General features: G+C 37.0%; 2 protein-coding genes across 2 annotated transcripts; both read right to left on the reverse strand.

Moving 5' to 3' along the window:
- Nucleotides 1–9,983: 9,983 nt before the first annotated feature.
- Nucleotides 9,984–12,796, reverse strand: LOC120440559 (ecto-ADP-ribosyltransferase 4-like). Its single transcript, XM_039613252.1, has one exon. It carries the CDS (start codon nucleotides 12,440–12,442, stop codon nucleotides 11,684–11,686), a length of 759 nt encoding a protein of 252 aa, XP_039469186.1. The 5' UTR covers nucleotides 12,443–12,796; the 3' UTR covers nucleotides 9,984–11,683.
- Nucleotides 12,797–17,320: 4,524 nt separating this feature from the next.
- On the reverse strand, nucleotides 17,321–22,849 carry ftr84 (finTRIM family, member 84). The gene is made up of 7 exons (XM_031743856.2): nucleotides 22,247–22,849; nucleotides 21,405–21,500; nucleotides 20,994–21,227; nucleotides 20,600–20,756; nucleotides 20,446–20,502; nucleotides 20,279–20,332; nucleotides 17,321–20,177 (listed from the first exon to the last, which is right to left on the reverse strand). Exons 1-7 carry the CDS (start codon nucleotides 22,817–22,819, stop codon nucleotides 19,645–19,647), a joined length of 1,704 nt encoding a protein of 567 aa, XP_031599716.1. The 5' UTR covers nucleotides 22,820–22,849; the 3' UTR covers nucleotides 17,321–19,644.
- Nucleotides 22,850–25,089: the final 2,240 nt, after the last annotated feature.

Consider the following 25,089-nt stretch of genomic DNA (forward strand, 5'->3'; position numbering starts at 1 on the left):
AGATTTGGTGCTCTCTATGAGAGCAATGATGGTGTTTTTCAGATCGCCATCTTTTGCTGGAGCATCAGTGAAGAGAAAAATCTCAGAGAAGGGTGGAGCTGCCATCAGTGCAAGCTTTTGTTTTTATGTAAGACATGCAAAGTATCAAAGATTAAAAATTAATAATTCAAAATCTAAAATACAATCAGCCACTCTGACTGAAAAGTGACATTTCTATCCACTGTAAGTACACCTGTTTAATAATAAAAGTCAATCTCGTGGGGAATTTAAATTAAACTGTATCATAACAATTTGATGATACTCTGGCTACACCTTACAAAATTTGAATATGACTCAGTAAAATGTATTTCTGTTTATATCACCTGTAGTCCAGACAAGACCATTTCTGGGATATCCCCTCCTCCACTTGCAGACAGACAGTTGATGCGTTCTATGAAGACATCTGCATTTGCTGTCATAACCAGCGGCCCATAATCTGGACATACAGTAGAATGTATAACATTTTAACAAGTTACTAAATTATGGATTTGTTTGCCAAGCATTTTATTACAAACACAGCTGCTATTTTATTCTTATTTATTTGAAAGTGAAAAAATTACAATTTTTTTCACAAGTAGCATAACATTACCAGATCCTTTCCAAACAACATCTTTCCTATTTAATAAAGTACAAATTCAGCCTGTAAATGATCTACCTGGGTCATTGAAAGGCACCAATATGTAACCAGAGGGTTCCTGTCCTGTTCCTCTTTTTCTGTCAATGATCTCAAAAGAAACCCTCTTTGCTTCATCAATGTCATCACTCATACTTCCTGTTGTGTCTATGACAAAACACAACACAGGAGACTGGGAGAGGCCCATCAGTCTGTAGAAACAAACATGAGAAAAATGAAACAAAGAAATAAACAAAAAAAACCACAAACCCAAAACAAAATCAATCTTATTTCAAACATTGTAACAAATACACAAAGTCTAATTTTCTATAACAAGGGAAATAATTATATATATAATATTATATATAATTATATAATATTATAGCTTCACTTATATAAAGTGAGAGAGAACATCAACCAGAAATCACATGGCATTTAAGTTATAAATAGATTTGCACATCACTGAGTGTAATAAGTTTTTGATCCCTTATAATGCAGTTAGAGTTTTGGCTTCTACATCGTGCTCATGTGGCACATAGATTACGATCAAATCAATCAAACACTCAATTTTTGATCTCAACTTGTTATGTGTAGATAACACACATCTCCATAGAATAATTTTCTTCAATTCCAGCCTCTCCACCACCAAGACAATAGACCTGCACAAAGCTGGAATGGGCTGTTGGCTCACCAACAAAATGTTTAGTGAGAAGGTGACTGGTGGTGTGATTATTCAGAAATTGAAAAAAATATAAAATTACCATCAAACGCCATTTGTCTGGAGCTCAATGGAAAATATTGCCTCATAGGGTGAGGATCATCCTGAGAAAATGACATGTGACGAGCTATGTAATAATCTGAAGGTGGACAACAGTTACCAGGAAATGAAAGGAGGGTGAAAGGAGGCAAATGTACAGGCCTGTCTTAGATTTGCCAGGGAACACCTAAATTATTCAGAGAAGGCTTGGGAGAAAATGCTAAGGTAAAAATCAAGATGAAACCAAAATTGAGTTTAATTTCCATTGACTCGACCTACCATATTTAGAGGAAGAGAAATGCTTAGTATAACCCAAAGAACACCATCCCCACAGTCAAGCAGGTGGAAACATTGTTCTGTGATGCTGTTTTTCTGCTAAGGGTACAGGACGATGATGACCACATACCACGATGCTGAAGATGGGTTTTGTATCTATTTTCCATCATGACCAATGCAACAAAAAAGAGGGTAAAGAAGAAACAAATCAAGATAATAGATTTCCAGATTGTTGGTTGACATTCTGTCTCTCTCCATTAAAATGAAAGTACTATAAAAATTAGAGACTGTTCACTTCTTTGTGAATGAGCAAACATAAAAAATTTAGAAGGGGATCAAATAATAATTCTCCCCACCATACTGTCTTAGAGAAATAAGAGGAGTGGAATATTACAAGGTCAGGCCCAGGATGTCTGACTCACAGGGTATACATGTACCTGTTGCTTGCTTACTCATGACAAGAACAGATGGAGGAGTGAGTTCATGAGAAAATGTATAAATGCTATATCGGAAAAATTTCATTATTAGTCCTTCCTTTCTCCATGGTGAGTAAGCACATCATCCACATTTAGAGTTTAAGTGCAGAACACAGGGTGACTAACCATCATTCAGCAACTAAAATTCCTGTTTCTTCTCTGCCCACAAACCATGTTGGACTTCAGATTTTAAGGAAGTAAGGGGACTTTCTACTAAGTCACTGCTTTCACATCTGTTTCCTGTTAAGCATGGTTAGGGGTTAGGGGTGTCCATGAAAACCTAAAAATATCATCATTTCTCTGAGATTCATATAATGTGTGTGCAATATGGACCTAAATCTCTGAGGAATGTTTCCAGCAGTCTGTGACACAAAGATTTAAAGCAGTTCTGGAAGCAGAAACCAGTACCAGCAAAGTGTACCTCTTAAAATGACTGATGAGTGTATATCTAAAAATTGTTATCAAGACAAGGAAAAGCATTTATTTATTCCTGTTGTGTGAGACTACAGAATGGCTCAGATATAACTAGCCTATACCTCAAGAAGTTCTTCTCTCCAGCAGCTAATCTGATGTCCTCCAGTAATTCCATAGTGGCATGAATAGCAAGATCAGCCGCTTCATGGTGAAAGATGCCATGACTGGAATCAAGTGTATCCTTATTGATCCCTCCTACTGGATCCTTCCTGCTTGTGCGGTCAAAAAATCCGCCATGGCTGCATTTACCTTGAAACAAGGATAACATTTTTATCATGTTATCAAAAAATAATTACGCCACCCACAACAACAAACTCAAACAGAAGATTTTTCCAACTTACCTGTAGGTTTTGCTGAGAAGAAAATACTGAAGTAGCCTGAAGTCAGAAGTCCCCGGTTCAGCACATCAGGCAATATGTTGTTGATACAGTTCTGTCCTACACAACTTCTGCAAGTTGGAGTATTTTGTCCTGTTGCAAAATTAAACAACACAGAAATAAAAAAAAACATTCTAAATGTATACATTTATTATTATTTATTATACAACAAATGCATGCTTTTCAACATCAAGTGGTATGAGACAAACAATCGACCAATGACTGAATACACTGTGATAACTGCACATTTTAATGTAGATAGTAGTTAAAGTAGTTAAACTGGAATTCTCATCTCTGAACACAGACAGTGGGAGGAGGGCGCCTACCTGCCAGGTTCTCAAGAGGTTGGTCAGGTCTGATCAGAGCACTGTATGGAGTTTTATATCCCAGCTCCACCCAGTTACTGTGGCTGTAAAAGTCCTTGATGTACAGAGTATGAAACAAATTTAGAAAATCACTTTGCTTTAATTATACCCCAGTGTCATATAATACTCTCTCAAAAATTTGTAGTAAAACAAGTATCACTCCTACCTGTAGGGTGTGACAGATTTGCCCTAGAGTCCACCTCCCTCTGTAAAAATTTTCTAGCTTGACACTGGCCTTGACCGCAGACACACCTCATCATCAAAATACAACAGATTGTTAGAGACAAGTTGCGATAGTGTGGCTTGTGCTGCAATGACAGCATTAGGTCAAGACTAAGTTCTTTCCTAGTTTTCATGGTTTGTTTAGTAATAAATTATAATTTACCATGACTCTGTGACTCAATGTTACTTTCCTAGATATTATAACTTTCAAGTATGTAAGGCTTCTGTCAGAACTGGTATGAACCATATCCACATTGAAGAGAAGTGTAACAAAAATTTCTTTTCAACTTGCTTGTTTCTTTCTGTTACTTGTAAAAACTTTCTCAAACATGTTTTATTTGCCATTTGAATACCATAAGTCTATATTCAAAAACAGTTAATTATATATAGCATAAAACGGTTTTGTTAATTTTGTTCTGGCCTATCTGGTTAAGCTTTGCTGTACCTTCTGTGATGATATCCCGTCCCCTGTGGAAGGTCTCATCATCAAAATGGCGCGCCGCACTCAGCACAAAACTTTGGTCCACCATTGCATTGCTGAGGTACATAGTAGCAATGGCGATTTCAAACTTGATGGTGGAAACGAAAGATGTGAAGGTACCTATAGACGAACAGGCCCTTTGCACCTTTCCAACTGACAAGCTATTATCAATCTGAAAACAAGGAATTTGTATATTACAACACCTTAAACATGTAACTTATATGGTAATAAGTATTTGTTCTATATATAGCACTATAAGTGGGAGTTGTCTCATCAGTAATAGGGATGCTGTTTATTTGTCATGTGATTTTTTTACAGTACAAAAATGTCTCACTTACTTAATCTGTAAGTGAGTTTTTATGTTTTACAGCATGTTTACACTGGTTAACCACAACATTGCGTAACGTGGTGGCACTAAAACCTGTGTCACAATCAATATTTCTTGAGTGGGCTTGTTTGGGCACATCCCATTAGTGCTTGCTATGTATTCTATGTATTATTGTAGGGTCTACCTTACAATATAAAGTGCCTTGAGGCGACTCTTGTTGTGATTTGGCGCTGTATAAATAATATTGAATTGAATTGAATTGAATTGCTCAGTGCTCTGTTATCAGGGAGTGCCTTTGCCAAAAGTGTGGCCATATGTATATTCACCCACATGAATACAATATTCCATACACAATATTTCATAGTAGAACACAAAATTATAACAAGGAAAATGTTATTCACTTCATTTGTCACTGGTTTTGGTGTTGTGGCTGATTCATGCATTTTTCCACTCAGCAACATTGAGGTTGTTAGTTACTGTCAAAGATTCAGCAAAGCACAGATATCTGAATGCATCAATGTTTCTTTTTAAGAGTGTCTTTCCAACTCACAGTCAGGGTAAAGTCCAGTCCATTAGAAGCAGCGATATCTCGGCAGACCTCTGCTGTCTTTCGAAGGATTGCTATTCGTGTAATGTAACGGTGAGTGATGGAATCTGATGAGAAGAGTGGTTTGAAGCTATGAACAAGACCTGGCAGGGAGAGGATCAGCACCACCAGAGGCATCACTGTCTGTCTGGCAGTCATAGTTCAAAAGCAGGAAAACAGGACGGTAATGCTGAAAGAAAAATACAAATCTAGATGTTTATGGCCTCTAAACCTTTATCATGCTAACTTCTTTTTATGGATGTTTCAACATTCATTTTACAGTGAGCTGTCAGAAACAGGAAATATAATCAAGTACTGGGATGTTTTTTTGCAGTGATTGAGAAACAGTCTGACTCGTAGAAACATCTTGAAAAAGAGAAAGAGAAAAATTGCAAAGTAAGGAAAATCACGTTATCAGAATTTTGCTATTTTCAGTAAACAGAGTAATGTCAATAAACACATTGATAAGATCAGAGGTACATCATACAATGAGTTTAATATAGAAAATAATAAAGAAAGAATACACTGGAATTACAGACACAAAAATGCTTATACTGGAAAAATATTACAGATGGTTACATATATTTTTAACACTACCATCAAAATAATTATATAATATAGTGTAGATATAGTTTGTCTTTCATCTTACCTGTGTGAAGTGCTCTTAGATGGTTTTGTTGTATTCAATGTTGTATGCACTTCTTCAGTACTAGACTCTCAGATTATGTTGTCTAGCCCTTTTATCTGTGTGTGCACTGTGTCATTCATTCCTTTTTATATTATGTCACTGAGTGACATGATATAACATTTTCCTTTACATTTCTCTTAAGCTAGCAAATTCCATGGAAGAACTCCCACACAAAATCTTTTTTTCTGTATGCTTCAGTGAAATCAAAGGAGTGAATGCATATTTCTGTCAAAACAACATATCTCACACATGTTACTCATCTGTAACTTATAAAAACATACCAATAAGCAATTGAGGAGTCGTATGAGTATATGAAGACTATAGATCAGTGTATACGTTGTTTCGATACAGAGTTGTTTTAATACCCCTGGCTTTCACTGCATGACATCTTTGCAGGTTCTTTCAAAACCAATCCTCCTTGAGTCCTCTTTTTGGGATTTCTGTAGCAGCTTGAGTTTTATGGGGTAGGGTTGCTAGTCCCTATGGTCAGCCCTCTTCCTTTCTCATCTGGGATGGGGACCAGCTAAGGCTAACTTCAGAAAAATCAACCAACCAACCAAACAAACAAACAAACAAAAAGTTTAAAAAAAAACCTTCCCGGTGTGCTAGACTGTGAAGAGATTTCCTACTGCGGCCTGATCTGTAGACAAATATATTTGTCAGCCTAAAAACTGCCTCACTTTCAAAGGTATTGTTTTTAATACCTATTAATTCAACTGCTCCGCAGCTTTCAACGCCTTATATTGTGAGATAGTTTCAATTTATGAAAGACTCGCTGGCTCACAAAAGGACATTTATGTACATAAAAAGCTTAGCCTGTGATGTAACTGGTTATTTCCCAAGTTACTATCAGGACAAACAAAACCATTTTACCTACTAAATCGCCATTATCGTCAGTCCCAATTCGAGTCACAGAGCTTGAACCAGCATTCATCAATATCAGGTTAGAAATAATCTGACACCAACAACAACAGTCCATGCAAAACACTCTTGCTGTTACTGGCTCTTGCCTCTCCTATCTCCTATTGTTGTTTGTGCCAATTTCTCTTTTTCTAATGCATTAGTGAAAGACCCTAAAATGATTTGCCTTGTCAGAGTCTTACATCTCACACTGTTCTTTGATTTTGACCAATGAGGCATATTTTGCATTGAACCTTTGTTTGGTTACGTCTGAATCATTGGACAGAAACTAAAACAAGATATCAAAGATAATCTCTTCTCTCTCTATGGTGAGGTTAGTAAACTAGCTAAGCTACTTTTACTGATACACAAAGGTGCTGACACTCAATGGTGTAGAATTACATCTTCAGAGATATCGCAAAAGAACAATATGTGCATGATTGTGCCAACTTGTAGAATTTTTCTCAGTTGAAGAAAAACCCGTTTTTGAACTTTTGCCTCTGCACACCACCAAAGCATATAATAAATCAAGCAATCAGTATTGAAGCCCGGCCTTTCAGTTTTGTTTCAGCTTCAGTTCACTGTTATTTGCAAAAGCACTGCATTAACCCATGGACATCACAAAATATTCTGTTTCCTCTCTTGAGGACTTTACTGCAGACACTTTCAGTTGTTTGTTTGAATTAAGTTACAATTCATTGCTTAGTCCCTTGTGTTGGAATTGATATTTTTTATATTGTCATTTGTGCTTAGAAACATATAATCATTTATGCTTAGAAATATATAATCATGTGTATGCTGGTAAAAATCATATCCTTATTAGGTCTGATAAGATTCTATGTGCACTTGTGTACCATGAGATGAGAGGAAGTAGCCTCGACATTATAATTTCCATTATAGCTTTAGAAACCAGACTGTTCTGTTTCTTAAAGTGCGAGACTTCATGCCTTTAAATGTGCATTTGAGACATGACCTATTGCAAGTTCCTGCTTTTATAGTTTAGCAAGACGCTTACTGTATAAAACCCCTGTGATTTGTGTGTATAGACTGTTCCACGGACCCCCTCTAACCACTGCTAAGATGGTACATTCCTCCCATCCTTTGTTTGTGTTTGCGCTGGTTCACCGTGATAGCGCTGGTGGAGTGGGGCTGTTGTACTGAACATGTGTCGTGCGTGTGCGTGAATGATAAGTAAGTGCCTTGTATTTGTTTGTGCTATGGTTGTAACTTATCATATACTCGCCCATGTACATTGTGTGATGCTTGTATAGAATTTGCCAGCTGTTTGTGTAGCCACGAGACACTGTATATTCACGTTGATTTGACCAAAATGGCGCCACCCTTGTGAACTGAGCTGCCCAAAGTAAAGATGGAGTCTATCCCTGTGCAGCAGCCCATTTGTGTCCACCAGGGGGTAGTGTTTAGTCATTTTCGAATTAGATTTTCTGTTCAACCCTTTCTGTATTATTTAGACCAGTTTGGTTGACTTTAATTCTTTGCTAATTGTAGTTTCTGTTATTTTACAGAACCACACACATATATATACTCACACGAATTCGCTTCTGAAGATGTTTTGAATTAAAGGAACCCAAATTATCATCGCTGTGGACCCTCTCTTTCATCATACAAGTGACCTGTGCCTTCTGACCGAGGATAGGAATATCCTGCTGTAATTTGCCAGTTTATTAACCCTTTAAGACCTACCATAGAACCAAGTCCGCAAGAGCTTATATTATATTTTTGCATTGCTGTACATGCCAGTTTTGGGAGCATTTCAAGTTGATATACATCAATACAACCATTATAGCCCAAATTTTAATAATATGTGTATGCATTAAGTGCATAGTAATTACATAAATTGCAAAAATGCAATAAACTACAAAAAAAATTGAAAATCGTTTTGTTTTTTTAACATATATTTCTAGTTAGAGAAATTTAAGAGGCTTATCCTCAAAACTGTAAATACAAAAAGTTGCACAAAATAGTTTCCCACCACAGGAAATTTTATTTTGAGTGTCTTCATAACTTATTTTACAATACACCAATTTTCATATACTGCAGGAAAAAATTTGCCAAATATTATAGTGCAAATTTGCAAAAACACAGTATATGCATCAAAATAAACTATTTCCAAAAGTGCAATTTGAGTTCTAAGCATCCCAAAGTACACAGAAAGTTATAAAGTCAAAGATAACTTTTAAAAACACCAGTATAGGCTCTGAGGCCCTGATAGTTTCGAATTACATTTCCGTTCAAAATGACGTCACTTCCTGTTTATTTAGGCAGGTAATGGCGGACATGCGAATTCGCGCTGACGTCTATTCCAACGTCTGAAGTGTTATGAACAGCTGATCGGATCGGCAAAGCGTGTTTCTGGAATATTATGTTTTTATTGCTGCATATATATTTTATATAGTTTTATAAAGCTATATATATGGAAGGAAACCATGACCTAGGACAAGCTGGTGGCATAAGATGTAAGTACAACTCCTCCGGTTTCATATGCAAAAAAAATTATTGCTCTAGCTTACCTGGTTGCAGAGCTACGGGACTTAAAATAGTTACCGAAAGCGGAATATGCCTGCTCTGACCGGTTTTAAAGGGTTAAGCACACACATGTCCAGTTCACTTACTTCTGCTTTTCTGCATACCTCATACACACAGTTTAAGTTCATTGAAGGGTCGTATGTCTATGTATAGTATGGCTGGAAACACACACACACACACACACACACACACACACACACACACACACACACACACACACACACACAGAATACAGACATTGATGTTGTTCAGATATGCCTGCTTAAGAATGTCACGTGTATTTGTAATTGCATATTCATGAATGATTACTTGCTGACAATAAAATGGGCTGTAGCGAAGGAATCAGTCGAAGTGAGCTGAGTTAAGGTGAAGGAATCTTTTCCTCAACTTTGGCTGACTTCCCTCGCGAGCCACAAACACGGAGAGCGCCTTCTTGCCTTGTTTGTCGTGCAGTTATTGGTCTCGTGTTCCAGCAGGGTTTGTGCCTAGATAAACCCAACACCTTGGGTGACAATGTCTGTAACATAAATATTGAAAAACATCCTCTTTTTGCCTTAATAACAAGTCCTAATCAGAGCCAGTGTTGGGAATGTTACTTTTAAAATGTATTCCACTACAGATTACAGAATACATGCCCCAAAATGTATTTTGTAACATATTCAGATACGTTACTCAATGAGTGTAACGTATTCTGAATACTTTGGATTACTTAATATATTATCATGCTTTTTACAACTACATGAATGTACTATTGCTGTGTGATTTATTACTTTTACTGAAGGTTATTCGCCATACCAATACCAACTAGATTTTTAAACCTTAATATAAAATGAGTAACAGTAGGTAATTATTAAACTCTAGCACTGTCTCCTACAATCTCTCTTCTCTTTTCCCTCACCCACAGCTGGTTCTGGCAGATGGCTGCCTTTCATGGATCCCGGGTCTGTCAGAGGTTATGTTTTAAAGGAGTTTTTCCTTCCCACTGCTGCCAAATGCTTGCACTTAGGGGAATCATGCAATTTTTGAGACTTCTTTACCTTACAGCATAGTGGTCATGAATTGCCATTATTTAAGAAAACAAAAAAGAAAAAAAAGGTGCAACCTTAAAAATGCAAGAAGTCAAAGGTAGGAAAGTTAAAGTAGCTGATTTTAAATACCTGGGGTCAAATATCCAAAGTTACAGTGTACAAGAGAGGTAAAGAAGAGAGTGCATGCAAGGTGTAGTAGATGGAGAAGGCTACCATCAAGGGTGAAATGGAAGGTTTACAATGGTAGTGATAAACAGACAGGAGGCCAGAAGATTTTAATGAGAGAGATATTAAGGAACAAAATTAGAATGCGTGTATCAGAGGGACAGTTCAGGTAGAGCACTTTGGGGGAAACGTTAGAGGCAAGGCTGAGATGGTTTGTACATGTGCAGAGAAGGGATAGTGGATACAATATATTGGACAAAGGTGTGTTGATATGCAGTGCGATGTTGATGTAATGATAAGGTTAACCAGCAGGGGGCACTGTATTTAAGAAAGCTCACAGATGGCAACAGGGGAGCACTTAAAAGAGGATTGATTTGTGGTGTTGTATAATAAATTGTTTGGAGCAGTAGCTCACAAGGTATAAGTGCATGCTGTGTTATTTTTAACAAGCACTAGGAGGACAACACAAAAGGGTGTTGAACATTAGTTGCCAGGAGGAAGAAAAGAGGAAGACCACAGAGAGGATCAATATATTTAGTGAAGGAGGACATGCAGAAGGCTGTTGTGACAGAAGATCCAAGAGATGGGATGAAATGGCAATGTTGCAAATGATGCACTGTGCTGTGCTGCCCCCTAAAGGGAGCAGTCAGAGAAGAAAAAGAGCGTAATCAATAGAACAGGCTTTTTAGGTAAACCTTTGTTCATTGATTTTGGATGTGTTTTTGTGTGTCATAATTGAACTGGACAAGATAAATGTAATCTATGTTTATATATTATTTTACTAATTGTTATGAATATTTGTTCATGACAGAGTTGAAAGTTGAAGTTCATTAAAAAAGGAGAGAGCGTATATATTAGCATAATTACAGGCACAACTGAAATCCATACTTCTGGTAGTTTCCTAAAAAAAATATTATCAAAACAAAAATGCTTTATTTGAAATAACAAGAGAACAAACCTCAGTGGGTCATTAAATTTTTGTCAGTCAACTGTGCAAGACAATGGTTATAATTCTTAAATAATTAAGGCAATTTTTTTTTCTGTGACTGTTGACTGTCGGATTAGAAGTCATTTTGGTGGTGTAAAGAGGCAAAAAACTGCAAAAAAGTGCCAACAAATTGTGGACAAAGCTGTAAGTGTTACTCAAAGAACAATGTGTGCATGACTGAACACAACTGTTTTCATTCTGCTTCTCCACAAAAACAAAGGCAAAAGAAAAATGTATATGATTGTGACAAATTATTTTATTTTTTATGTATGTTTGCATGAATGCGTGAAAAACAAAACATAGAGTGTGCAGAATATAAAATGTATGCATGAATATATGCATGAAGAATAAGACACAAAATGCAAAGATCAGCCTAATATAATCCACAATGTGGCTGCTGTAACTTAGATGAAAAGGAAGAACTGTAAACAGCATTGGTCTTATGGTACACTTTTACCAAAGCAAAGGACAACAAAAGACAAATTATAACAATACAAATAATTGTAAAAATGACCCAAAATCCATCTACTGCCAAAGTAGATATTGGATGCAACATATTGCTTTCTTTGCTATAAACACAGTTCATATTGCTCGTGAGTCTATAGCTGATTCTGCATTCCTTTGTTTCTGTCTGAATGTCAGTGACTTTGAAAATCTCATACGGGGGAATTAGCACCTGATTATTTTGTTTCAGGGCAGAGTAATATGTTATGTCAGCGCCAAAGCACGTGTGCACCTCAAAACATGAAATGTTCCTCGCAAAGTTCCACTCATCAGAGCCTAACATGAAGGTGCTAAACCGAACCTGTTTGTTAGAGATGTTCAGATGTAAAAGCGTCTCTGCTTGAAAATGTGTACGAACACATGTCACCTGGCTGTGTTTTAAAATCTGAATGCCTTCAGTTAGAAAGGAATAAAGTGAGCGTGACTCAGATGTTTCCTTTGGTTTTCCAGTTCTATTTGCAGACTTGAAGTTGAGGTTTACAGGTTGCAATATAGATTTTGTGTACATGTATAAAGCAGCAGAATGATCTTTCTCCAGGTGCTTGTGTTGAGGCTTTCTGTTGTGTTGCTTTGCATTTCTCCAGGCTTCACTGAAGTTTTTAAAGCAGAATTCCCATTTTTGCATCATGGAATTATCATTTAAAACTGTAACTTCAAATCTGCAGTCATCAAACGTGGCATCGCTGTGGTAAAAAGTCAAATTCTGAGTTGATGTCTGAAATTAGGAGGAACAGCTTGTTAAAAAAAACTATCCAGCAGGTGGCATTATGCATTAAATCAACAGCCAGTATTCATCTTCTTTCATATATATTTTTTTAGATAATGGCTTCAAGAATCACTTTAAAAGTGTAAAGATTTCAATACACTGGTTATGAATATTATGATAAAGTGCCATAAAATAAACCAAACCATGGAAAACACTTTCATTTTACATCTAACGTTAGCTTGAATCAAAAACAAATATTGTAATAGTGTTAAATAATTTGAATGGTAGATGTGTGACAACAAAAATAAGAGAAGTTTTAATGATCGTACCCTGCAGGCTGCATCTGAAAAAGAAGATAATTTAGTTTAGAGTGTGTTTAGACAACAAACCGGAACAGCTTCTTCCCCACAACATCTGACCCACGTTAGACACATGGACTGAACATACACACACCCACAACCACTAGCACTTTATCACTACTGTATAGTTCTGGCAAATATGATCCTACAACTGTTTATAACTTGCTAGTTCACATTTCTGTACTGTATATCTCAGATTTCTGTATAGTTTTTATTTCATATTTATATCCTGTTCACTGAGGAAACCATAATGCATCTGAAAAAGAAGATAATTTAGTTTAAAGTGAATTATTTGTCTTGTGTTTTCTTTTGTGGAATTAATTGGCAAACCTGTAAAATGTCAGTGTATGTCATGTATCTTAGCACTAACCCCCCCCTTCTATCTTTCACAACACGACTGTGTACATTTACTGTGTTTCGCTGTTCGCAATAGAAGTGTAATCAAAGCCTGTTTCAGTCTATATGTCTATATATACACGTATATCTATAGACATCTATTTACCCTATATACATTACTTCATGCTGGGCTGTGTGATAACAGTGTGGTGAATCAAAGTGCTACTATGTGAGAGAAAAAAAGAGCTTCTTGAGGATATGCATGAACTCAGCTTGTGTTGTGTGTCTTTGTAACTATAAGGTTTAGAACATACAAATCTGTGAGATTTGCCAGAGCGTCAGACAAAACAAAACTTCAAATGTTTAATATGTTACACCACTAACAGAGAATTACATCATTAAATGTTATATTCAAATTGATATGTTTGTAGTTTGTCACAATAAGAGAACTACATAGGTCCTAAATTTCTGAGACGGTCTGTAAGTACTTAGTTTATAAACACCGATGTTGGAGGAACTATCACAGACAAATTAAAATGTAAATAGAAAATTAAAGAAATGCACTTGCACTTTAATAAACCCAAGTTATTAAATGTCATGGCTGTGTGAAGGCAGGAAAGGTGGACCCAAGAGCAGGACTCACGGAGGCAAAGGTGAACTCAAAATACACGGCTTTATTGTGAGTTGCAGACTGAACAGAAAACTAGCTATACTGGGGAAAAATAAACTAACAGACAGGCAAGCAGGTAAATGGAACACACAGTGTAGTAAGAGGGACGACGCAACGACGAGCAGGGGAAGACGCACACACTAAATACAAGAGGTGAACAGGACTGAGAGAAACAGCTGGGAGACACGGCTGACACTGATTACACAGACGAGACAAGCTGAAGACACTGTCATAAGACACAGACCTTCAAAGTAAAACAGGAAATGCACAGACTGGATTCAGAGATGTGGTAATAGACAGAGAACAGAGGGAACACATGGGCAGATCCCAAATAGAGGAACACAGAAGCAAAGTCCTAAAAACTGAAAAGTCTAAACCCAAACACATAATCAGAATGAACTAGAACACAAGATCATAATAATAATAAACACTGGGTCAAATGACCCAGAACCATGACATTAAGTGTTTCTCTATAAGATTTATCTGAACATATCACAGTAAACAGAGGGTAAACATACTCCAACATCATTGTGAATGTTTAGAAAAGACATTTACAATACACACATAACATGTCTTATCACTGTCTATTTTCTTTGATGATTACTTACAATATTATGAACAGGGAGGAGGTCAGCGCCTGACCAACTGGTGTCAAGACAACCATCTCACCCTCAACGTTTTGCAGCAAAAGACTTGCAAAGGTTTTCTGCTGATAGTGGACTTCAAACAGGATTAGCTAGGAGTACACACCCCCATCACCATCAATGTAAACAATGATACTGGAGAGACAAGTGAGCAGCTTCCCACTTCCTTGGTGTACATCTGGCTGAGGATCTTACGTGGTCAGTACACATAAACAAGACAGTGAAGAAGGCCCAGCAATCACTTCTTTCTCAGGAGACTGAAAAAACATTACGGCATGAGCCCCTCATCCTCAGGACCTTTTAGCTCTCGCCTTTGTGAGATTGAGAATGTCCTCACCGGATGCATCACCACCTGGTATGGCAATTGCATCATATTCAAGGGCGTAGCTCTCCAGAGACGTAGTGCGGTGTGCCCAACAGATAATTGGAGGTGAGCTGTCCCCACCAATAATTTGATCTCTTCAAAAGACATCTAACAGGAAGAAAAAAAACGGTGCCTGAGGAAAGCGGGAGGATCATCATGGACTCCAGTCACCCCAGCCATAAACTCTTCAGACTACTTCCATCAGGAAGGAGGTTCTGCAGCATCGGCAAGCCTGCCAGCAGACTGAGAGAGAGCTTTTTGGCAGCAGGCCATCAGACTGCTGAACACGTCATAGACACCTCACCCTCACTACTGGAACTTCAACATTGTGCACTCCATACTAACGTACATTAATGCCACTGTTTTGCACATAACCAACCTCTGTATATTTTATATTTTATATATCTTATTTTATTGTTTACTCTATTTCATTTGTAAATTGACATGTATATAAACACAGCCACACACACCAGGTATTAAAACATATTTAGTACACACATTCAGTAATGTATATACCTTTTATCCTATGGTACATATATTTATTACTTGATTTTTGAGATTAACCATTTTATATTTTTGCAAATGTTGCACGTTATTGTTTGCATTTTTTTAAAATGCACAACTCTGTTGCTTGTGAAGATTGCACACATTGACAGAATTTCTACTCGCATTCTTATTGTCATGTAGTGTACCTGCACATGACAGAAGAACCAACACAAAGCTCAGAGACAATGGTGAAGGATGATTTGATTTGATTTGATTTTCATTACAGTATTAACAACATACTGTAGTGTCTCTGTATAGATGTGGAATGGTTAGAAAAGACATTTAAAATACACACATAACATGTCAAAATTCTGTCTATTTTCTTTTTCTTTATTACTTACAATATTATGAACAGCACTACAGTTTAAGGTGGTCTTTGAATTCCAGTGTGAAAATGCCTCCTGCTTTATCTCCCTTTTTGCGTTTTGCAGTTGAAAGACTTGCCTTGGTTTTCTGCTTGAGCTAGTCACCAAACAGGATTAGCTAGTATTACCACCTGTAGCACGTCCCTCTTTGAATGTAAACAATGATACTGACAGAACAAGCGTGAAGGAAAGTTTTCACCCACATGTAGTAAGTACATGTGAATGTGAATTTGCTGCAAACTGAGAAAACACTTCAAAGCAAAAATAAAAAAAAGTAAAAATTCAATCACTGAATGCGAAGAAGTTAATCAACAAACACTAAATACTGCATAGCTATCTCATGCAATCTAAGATCCATTTTAGCTCTCCAACCTTTGTGAGAGTGTAGAAGAATGTGCACAGGGCAGGGTCGGTTTCATCATCGTTTTTGCAATGCCAAAACCAAATGTACTTTGATCTATTGTTCATATTTATTCATATTACTTCAATAAGAGTTTCTGTCTTGATACATGCTCAGTCATCCAGGCAAGGAAATCCCAAGAAGGGACGCAGCGTCATCCAAGTGACTTCTTCAGTCTCAGCTGACTGCAGGTTTCCCCACCCTTATAAACAGTACCTTTGCACAGTGACTGAAACTAGCACCAGTGGCAAACAGTAGGCTGTGAGGTCATTACTTCAGCAAGAGAAAGAATAAAAGTAGAGCCAGTGGCAGCTTGTCTTGCATCCTGGGCTTCCATCAGTTTACTATGAAAGACCAGAGGTTTATCCACACTGTGCATGCATAAACAACAAGAAAAAAAGCTTCTGGCTTATCAGCTTGCCAAGCTTAAGTCATTGTTAATTGGAGATAGAAACAAACACAGAGCAGAGACAGCTACACTTTCCTATAAAATAAGTAGAGCTTTCAGCTTATCCTGTCAGAATGTCATTGTTTTATATGTAAAGCAGACTAAATAAGAGAGTTATATTTATATGTGCAGATTGTGATTCTTTAGTTAGGGTGATGTTGAAGTCTAGAAAAAAAGAGCCATGTATCAGTGTACTGGCAGTTTAGAAACAGTGCCATCAAGTGGCCATAACACAAATATACTCCCATTTGTTTTTCATTTTTGTATGCCATTACATTAGAAACATCCCTTTCACAAACAGTCACAAAACAATGATAAAAAAAAAAAAGAAAGGAGAGAGATTGCTTTACTTTGGCACACTTTGCTGCATGTGAACTCATTTATGTGAACATATAAATACTGGAAAGAATAAAATTAATAGGCTGGTTTTTTTTAAGATTTAAGAAAAACACAGGTGTAATAATTTCCAAATTATTATGCATAAGCAAAGTACCACATATAAAAATAATTATATGGACTGTGATAAAATCACAATCCATCACTCCATCTTGAGTGATATGAGTAGAAAATCCATGTAATTTATATTCTTTTAACTTAGTTTTCAAAGTTAAAATAAGCATTCCATTTTCCATTTAAAGCCAAATGATGAATAATTAGGACTCTATTAGTGAAAATACAATGGAGTACCATGTGAATAACCATTATAAACTAACTCCATGTCACAACTGTGTGCGACAAAGTACAAGTATATTCCTTTTTATTTCACTCCTGCTCTTACCTTTTTTGAATCATTGCAGATTTTACAGTAATTTTATTTTTAAAAAAGCTGCCAAAATACAACAACAACAAAAACCGAACAGTTTATATTATACATAAATATTCAGAGCATTCACAGTCATGTGTATGATCTATATGAATTTATGTTGTTAAAAATAATGAAAGCTCCTAAAACAGAAGAATTTTCCTTTCCTGCAAATGTAGAGAAGGAGCTGTAGAAACCCAGTTATTAAAAATAAGCGTATGCAAATGTTAAAGGCACTAGGAAAATCAGCAATGAAACAATGCAATGGGAAAGGAGCACCATATAAAAATAAATTAATGGCCATGGAAATCATAATAATCAGCATGATTTTCATCATTCATCTCTTCAGTGTATTATTGTTCTTCCTTCCTGAAGTGCTTTCACCTGGCCCCAAGATGTTTCAGAGCCCTGACAGCTGTGAGGCTGCAGAATAGCATTACAAAGAACAATAGCACATTTTGAAAGAAAAAAACCCATAAACATACAAAGGGTTTGAATATGTGTACATAGAGTACATGCAAGAAACAGAGGTAATCAGCCAAGCAAACAACAACGCACTACTCTGTACAAGCAACATAACAAGGTGGACAATGTTAACATAAGACTCAGTATAGATGAAGGCAGAAGACCAGTGGAAAAAGTGAATGCTTTGAATCAGCATAGCAGTCAGTTTTACATAAACAATGTAGAATAAAGGAATAAAGAGAAAATGATCTCAGATATAGTCAGATTGAGTGAAAAGAACAAGGTGTCACAGTGCCTCTGTCTCATTTGATATCTGCCAAATAACATATACATTTAAAGGAAGACCCAGGATGTTGTTGACTGCATTGTATGCATTCAGACTATCTAATTTAATTTGGCATGTCTTGTAGAAACCCACTACCACTCCATCCTGACCCAGGATTTGTTGCAAGGGCAGAATCAGATGGTGTCCACTGGAGTTCTTTTAGCCTCAGCTATACCCACCCATGCAGGCTGGGCATGCATCGTAACCTTTTCAGGTCACGCTATATTTGATTGGGGATGTTGCAGTCTGTGTGCTTTTGTCTTTGACTTTACCTTTGACTTAAATAAAGCTCATCAACAGCTGATGTCCCGTGTATCTCTTCAGTAGCCTACATTTATTCACAGCAGTATTTGCAACAAACTGAAATGTATTTTTTTCCGAATTATGTAATTTTGGGCTCCAATATGGTATAATGGACTTTTTTGTAATGTTTTAAATTGCAGCACACAATAAACATGCTATGCATACAATACTGCAACCCCAGCTGCTGTCTGCAGTTACTACAGCAGTTAAATCTGTAATAAGACCACAAATATTATTAGACTAAATGTGCACAGTGTAGCATTTGATAACACTTCTAGAGTAGTGTGATCATTGATTGCCTCTAATGCTTGAAAGTTTGCATATGGGGATATGGCCGTGCTTCATGTCTGTTTTGTGGGAAACTTTCAAAGCAGTGTTGTACCTTTGGGTAATTTGTCATGCAAATCATCTAAGCAAATGGAATGCCTGTCCTATGACCCACATTGGAAGTTAAAGGTAATCGCTTAAAAAAATTATACAGTGAACAATAAAGGTAATCATTATTATTAACTGAGAAAGTTTAGCTTTCTTTTTTTCCCCCGTTGATAATGTTCTCCTCTCACTCAGATGCTTTACCAGAAAAAGCCAAAGAGACTAACAGAGAGAAAAGAGGAAAAAGAAATAGGCTTTTTGATAACTTCTATTCCATTCACCATGTTTACTGAATGAGGTCCCTTTGGACCCCATGAATAAACTGTTGCAAGAGATTGTATCATGCAACATATTAATTAATTTTCTCTCAAAACATTATTATTTATGTAATTAATGTTATCTAAGGAAATTTACAAATGACTTGCATATTGTTCAAAATGAAAACAAATACTTCATTCGTTTCTAAAGTGGTACTTCAGTTGTTAGCATCCTTTGATGTTAGATTAACCGGTTAAACTGGTTAGATTTACTGGAAAACAGAGTGTCCAGTTGAAATTCCATGAGAGGATAATAGATTATTATAAGAAGATATTAGAAAAAAACAAACAAGCAAAAAACATGTAGAACTGATAGTATATTGTATTTTGCAATGTATGTCATTATTATTTACACATTGTATCGGTGTAAATTCTTCACTGGTAATGGGTAATTTGTGCGCTTTTTAATTAGTAAGGCTGTTTTAGTTGGCAGAGGGTAACTGAGGAACCTACACCAAAGCCAGCATACAAAGGCTCGGTAAACTGAGCTTTGAATCTGTGGATAGGTGTCATAGTGTCTGACACTGAGTAAAAGGCCACTGTGTTTCCAGCATAATCTAGGTACACACCAATACGTGTTGCCCTGGGAGCACCAGGAAGGTCTCTGTCTACTTTGTTGTGCCAGGCAGAGTAACCAGAGTCTGAGCAAAGGAGACTCCAAGACTTGTCATTGTAGCCAAGCAGGCTGTGCGAATTCTTCCCTTTACGGCTGATGCTCCTATAAGCGACCCCTATGGAAAATTCTCCACTCCATTCAGCTTCCCAGTAAAACCTGAAACCAGTGAGAGGCTCCTTGCACAGAACTTGGGAGAAGCCATCAAAGCGCTCTGGATGATCTGGGTAAAACTGGGTTGTTTTCTTCCGAGTGACCTTCTGATTCCCATCTGTCAAAACCAGCTCTTTATAAACTGTGTTAGGATCAAAGGACAGCTTGCAGGCATCTGAAAACAAGGCCACAACATGCATTTATAAATGTCTTCTGCTTAGATAATATTAAAATGTTGCTCTTGAGGACTAATTCCGAACCATAAAATTTACTTACATCTCAGGAAGTCTGTTCTGTTTTTTGGCTCCTGAAAATCTACATTCAAAGGAACTGTTTGAATATAAAAACATAACATGTGTTATAAAATATGCAACATTATTTATGTTTAAAAAATTGCAAGTCATGTACAAAATAGCACAAATGAAAGTATTCATCTCACTTACCTTTGAGTCGTTTGCTTCCATTTCTTGGCAACAGTATGTACACAGGAGTTTCACTCACTGTAAAAATATAAATTCATTTATATTTACATTGCAGCAAAAACTAGTAAGCTAGTAAAAGGTAATTGTAGTGTTAACAGTAACTACTGGAACAAACCTGTCTTGGAGAGTTTGCCCATTTCCTTTTTACAGATGTCATCCAGATTTTCTTTCATGTCACTGGCTGTTTTGCTCATCTCTCCAAAGGAGAACTGAGGGTTAATTAGCACTTTGGGGACCATGGCCTCAGGAGCAACACACAGGGTTGGGAAACTCTGTTTTATCAAGAAAAAAAAGTGTAAAGATTTTTTTACTAAAAACATAAATACATACATAAAGAAGTCGTGGTCTTGTTTTGTGTTAGTCAGTCTAACAAGGTAGCAAGAAATACTCAGTATGCTATAGCAACAGGCGCTGGAAGTGATAAGTACATTAACTGTTTTATCTGTGCTACATTACAAAGCAAGAAAGACAGAGATGAATTGTTGCAGCTTTGTCTGATCTTCCGACACCTGCAGGAAGTGAATGTTGTCCTCCGTCTCGAGGATCTGCTGTAATTCTGCATCTCGACGTTGTAGCTCCATTATCTCCTGCTCCAGACGATCCACATAGCCCTCAGCCTGTGACATTGCTGACTGCATGTTGGCCATTATCATCTGATTGATTTCAGACTTCCAGCGTTCCACTGCCTGCAGCATTTCATGGAAGGTCTTGTCACTTTCTGCCTGTGCTCGCTGGGCTTCACTCTGAAAAGTAAAGACAGTTTTTTCCAGGACTTAGAGTTAGAATATGACATCCTTGATATTACCATTGAATTCCTTTATAAAGTGGTATTAACATGTAACAGTTCTGTAAAAACATGAGACCATGTCAAATTTACTATGAAGAAAAGTAATTTATGTTGGACTGGGCTATGATCTTACTTTTAGAACATCAATATTATGCTTAAGTTCCTGGAGCTCCTTCATCCTCTCCTGAATGATGCGCTGGACTTCAGTTTGGGTGACAACCAGGACTTTCTGATAAAAGACAAGAATACAGGATTTTATCACTCTAGAGCAGGGGGTCTCAAACTTGCAGCCCGGGGGCACTAGAGGCCTTCATCACCCCTACTTGTGGTCCATATATTGAGGTGAAGAAATCTAATGCAATTTGGCCTTTGAATTTTTTTTTTTTTGTTAGGGAGGATTTGTTTTGTTGTTAAGTGCAATGTTAAGTTATTTAAAAAGCAAAAAATTATTTAATATGAAGGCAATATGAGCAGAGAGTACAAAGATGTTGAGGGATTGGCTGTGTTAGTTCAGTGTCTGTAGTTTTATTTTGTTAAATGCGAACAAAATTAAAGCAGAAGTGCTGCCATGTGTCTGGCCAGAAAGAGAGTACCGGTTTGTTTTTTTGGAAGTTCAATAAAAAGCCTCAGTTAGTTAAGAGTGAGAAAAAAAAATTGTGTTCACGTTTGCAGTTTTGTCTTGTTATACAACATTTGAATTTTGAAAAAACAAACAAAACACTACATATTTGTCAGTGTTTTCTTGTTTGTTTCTTTGTTTTTGTATTTCTTGAACACTTTCTTGAACAAGTGGCCCTCCAATGAGGTGAGAGCGCCAGCAGTGACCCACAGCTCATTTGAGACTCCTGCTCTAGAGTCTAGAGTGACTCTTTTCATCATCTGATGTATGCAAAAACTGATGAAAACTTCATATCAAACTTAAGAACAGTATTAAAAGATTTTGAGATAGACTCAGCGTAACAAAAAACCCCTCACTTGTTTCTCAATGCGTTCATCTTCTGCCGAGGTAATGTTGTGGCTGCGGTGCTCTCTGACAGTACACAGCACACAAATACACATCTGGTCAGTGCGGCAGAAAAGCTCCAAACCTTTCTCGTGTTGTGGGCAAATCTTCCTGTCCAGATGACCCATCTCATCTACGAGTTTGTGCCGCTTGAAGGTAGATGACTCATAATGAGGCTTGACGTGTGTTTCACAGTAGTAAGCCAAGCACATCAGACAAGACTTGACGGCCTTGTTGCGACGGCCAACGCAGAAATCACAGTAGACTTCGCGATTCAAGTAGGGGAAAGGAGTAAGCTCTGGAAGCTCTCGCCGTGGCTCATGGTATACATCAGGCAGGTTTCGCTTCAGGACAGGCCGAGGTGTGAATGTTGCACGGCACTGTGGGCAGCTGTACACACCCATGTGGTCGAACTGATCCCAGTAAATCTTGATGCACTCCAGGCAGTAAGTGTCACCACAGGGGATAGTGACTGGATCTCTCACTGTGTCCGCACACAGAGGACAGAAAGCCTCTGGTGGTAATGGGAACCCAGAATCAGCCATAATGCTCAATAAGACCAATATGGAAAATTATTAAGAATTCTTTGTGTTGACTAGAAGTCCACCAAATATTGGACTGGTAAGTAAGTCCAGTGTTGTCAGTCAGAATGATGTTCAGAAAAGGTCCATCCAGATAACCTGCTGTGATCCTACCTCTCTTCAAACCAGATACTGCTGCTTTCTGCTGACATTTAAAGGGAAAGCTTTGTTTCTACAGTAAACAACCTGATGATGTCTGCCCACACAACACCTTTCCCAGCACGAGTGAAATCACTCTGGTCTTCACTATACACTGGAATTGGCCTACCAAGCAGGAATTTCAGGTAAAGTCACACAGTGAGGTCAAGTTGTCAGCAAAATAAACTCGACCTTTGGCTATCAGAACATAAAAACGAGCCTTGGAAGTTCTAACATCCTCGATTAAAATGGTTTAATTAAATCAACAGGTATCATGTTTAGAAAAATTTCCACCAAAAGTATTTACTGCTGTCCTAATTTAATTCTTTTGTCAAACCTACATGTTTCAGATCATTAAACTAATTTTAATATTAGGAAAAAAACAGATTAAATGTAAAATGCAGTTTTTAATTGATGATTTCAAGCTTGCTCTATATGAAAAATTAATTGCTTCTGAAACCTAATAACTGGTTATACCACCCTTGGCAGTAAGAAAGTGCAATCATGAGTTTGTGATAACTGGCAATGAGTCTTTCATTTTGGTGTGGAGGACAAAGGGAAGTTAAAGACAAAGCTAAAATAAAAATAACACATGTCAGGATCTACAGAAACTCAACAACAGATGAAAACAAAGTCACTGACAGCTATCCGTCGGGAAAGGTTTTCTAGGCCACTTCTAAAGCTTGTACATGGTGACTCATGGACAATTGTTTCACCATGAAAGACGGTGAGAGCCACCATCCACAAATGAAGAAAACTTGGAACAGTAGCAAAACCTCCCAAGAGTGACTGGCCTACAAACATTACTCCAAGAAAACATCAATGAATCATCAGAATGGACAAAAAAATGCATCCATGGGAGAGTCTCAACTGACCAAAGAACTGACTTATAAAAAGGACAAAACCTCTGGAAGTATTGGGTTCAGGGAGGGGCAGTGATCTGTCATTGGGGGTGAAGGAAAAAGATTCACTGTAGAAAGAGCAAGAACTTAAAATTAATTATTAATGATTAAATGCAATACTTTTTTATAAACACAAGGTGAGTTAAAAAGAAATGCTTACTGCATCATGGGAAGCCCCCAGCATCTTGGCCCATTGCAGTGTAACTAAAGGGTGGATCAGGGTCACCTGATCTACTTTACTTTTTTGTGCAGTTCAGGATGTTACATCATTTCATCTTTATTTTTTGATTTTTGGTGGGAGCAGAAACAGTCTCTGTGGGGATGGGGTTTGGGGGGTGACATGTACAGCATTTTATAAAAACAGCATCATACCAACATTGTACATGAAGGTCTGTGGTTTCTTTGCTGCTTCAGGACCTTGAGAACTTTGTCTCAGATCATTAAACAAAACATGTGACAAATATGCAAATAAAAATTCAGGAAATATTTTCCCAGCACTTTCTAATTCTAAGGTAGAAAATAAGGTCCTTGCACCTTTTCCATTTGACTGAGCACTGAGTTTCATGATGGTGTGTGATGTCAAAACAGCTTTTTCTGTTATTGCTGTGAACAAAATACAAAACATGTGGGTTCCCACATGCCTCCATTGGAACATCAACAAAAATAAAAGGTTAAAAGAAAACAAAAACAGTGCTGACATAACAATATATAAATCTTTAATTTTTACATCATTATTGTAAATATATATATATATATATATATATATATATATATATATATATATATATATATATATATATATATATATATATATATATATATATATATATATATATATATATAAATATGTAAGATTTGGGCCTTTTATTTGAATTCTATATGTTTTCTCTGCTGCACGCTGTGTGTATGTTATGTCTGTGTACACTATCCTCCTCCCGCAGTTTGTAGACATCCATATAAGCCAAACAGTAATTATGAATTGGCCAAGTATGTGAGAATGTATGTGCATGCCTATCTGTGTTAGCCTGTCTAACCAAGCACTGCCTAGCATAGTTAAGGCTATAGGCACGCCTATAGGTAGGATAAACTCAGCCTCCCTGTGAAACTTTAAGAAAAATGACTAAAATTAAAATTAAACCTTGAAGTTATGGGATATCTCCAAGTGGCCAAAACAATCAAATGAGCTTTCACATA

The sequence above is a fragment of the Oreochromis aureus genome, linkage group 6 (genome assembly GCF_013358895.1).
Source record: "Oreochromis aureus strain Israel breed Guangdong linkage group 6, ZZ_aureus, whole genome shotgun sequence".
Lineage (NCBI taxonomy): Eukaryota > Metazoa > Chordata > Actinopteri > Cichliformes > Cichlidae > Oreochromis > Oreochromis aureus.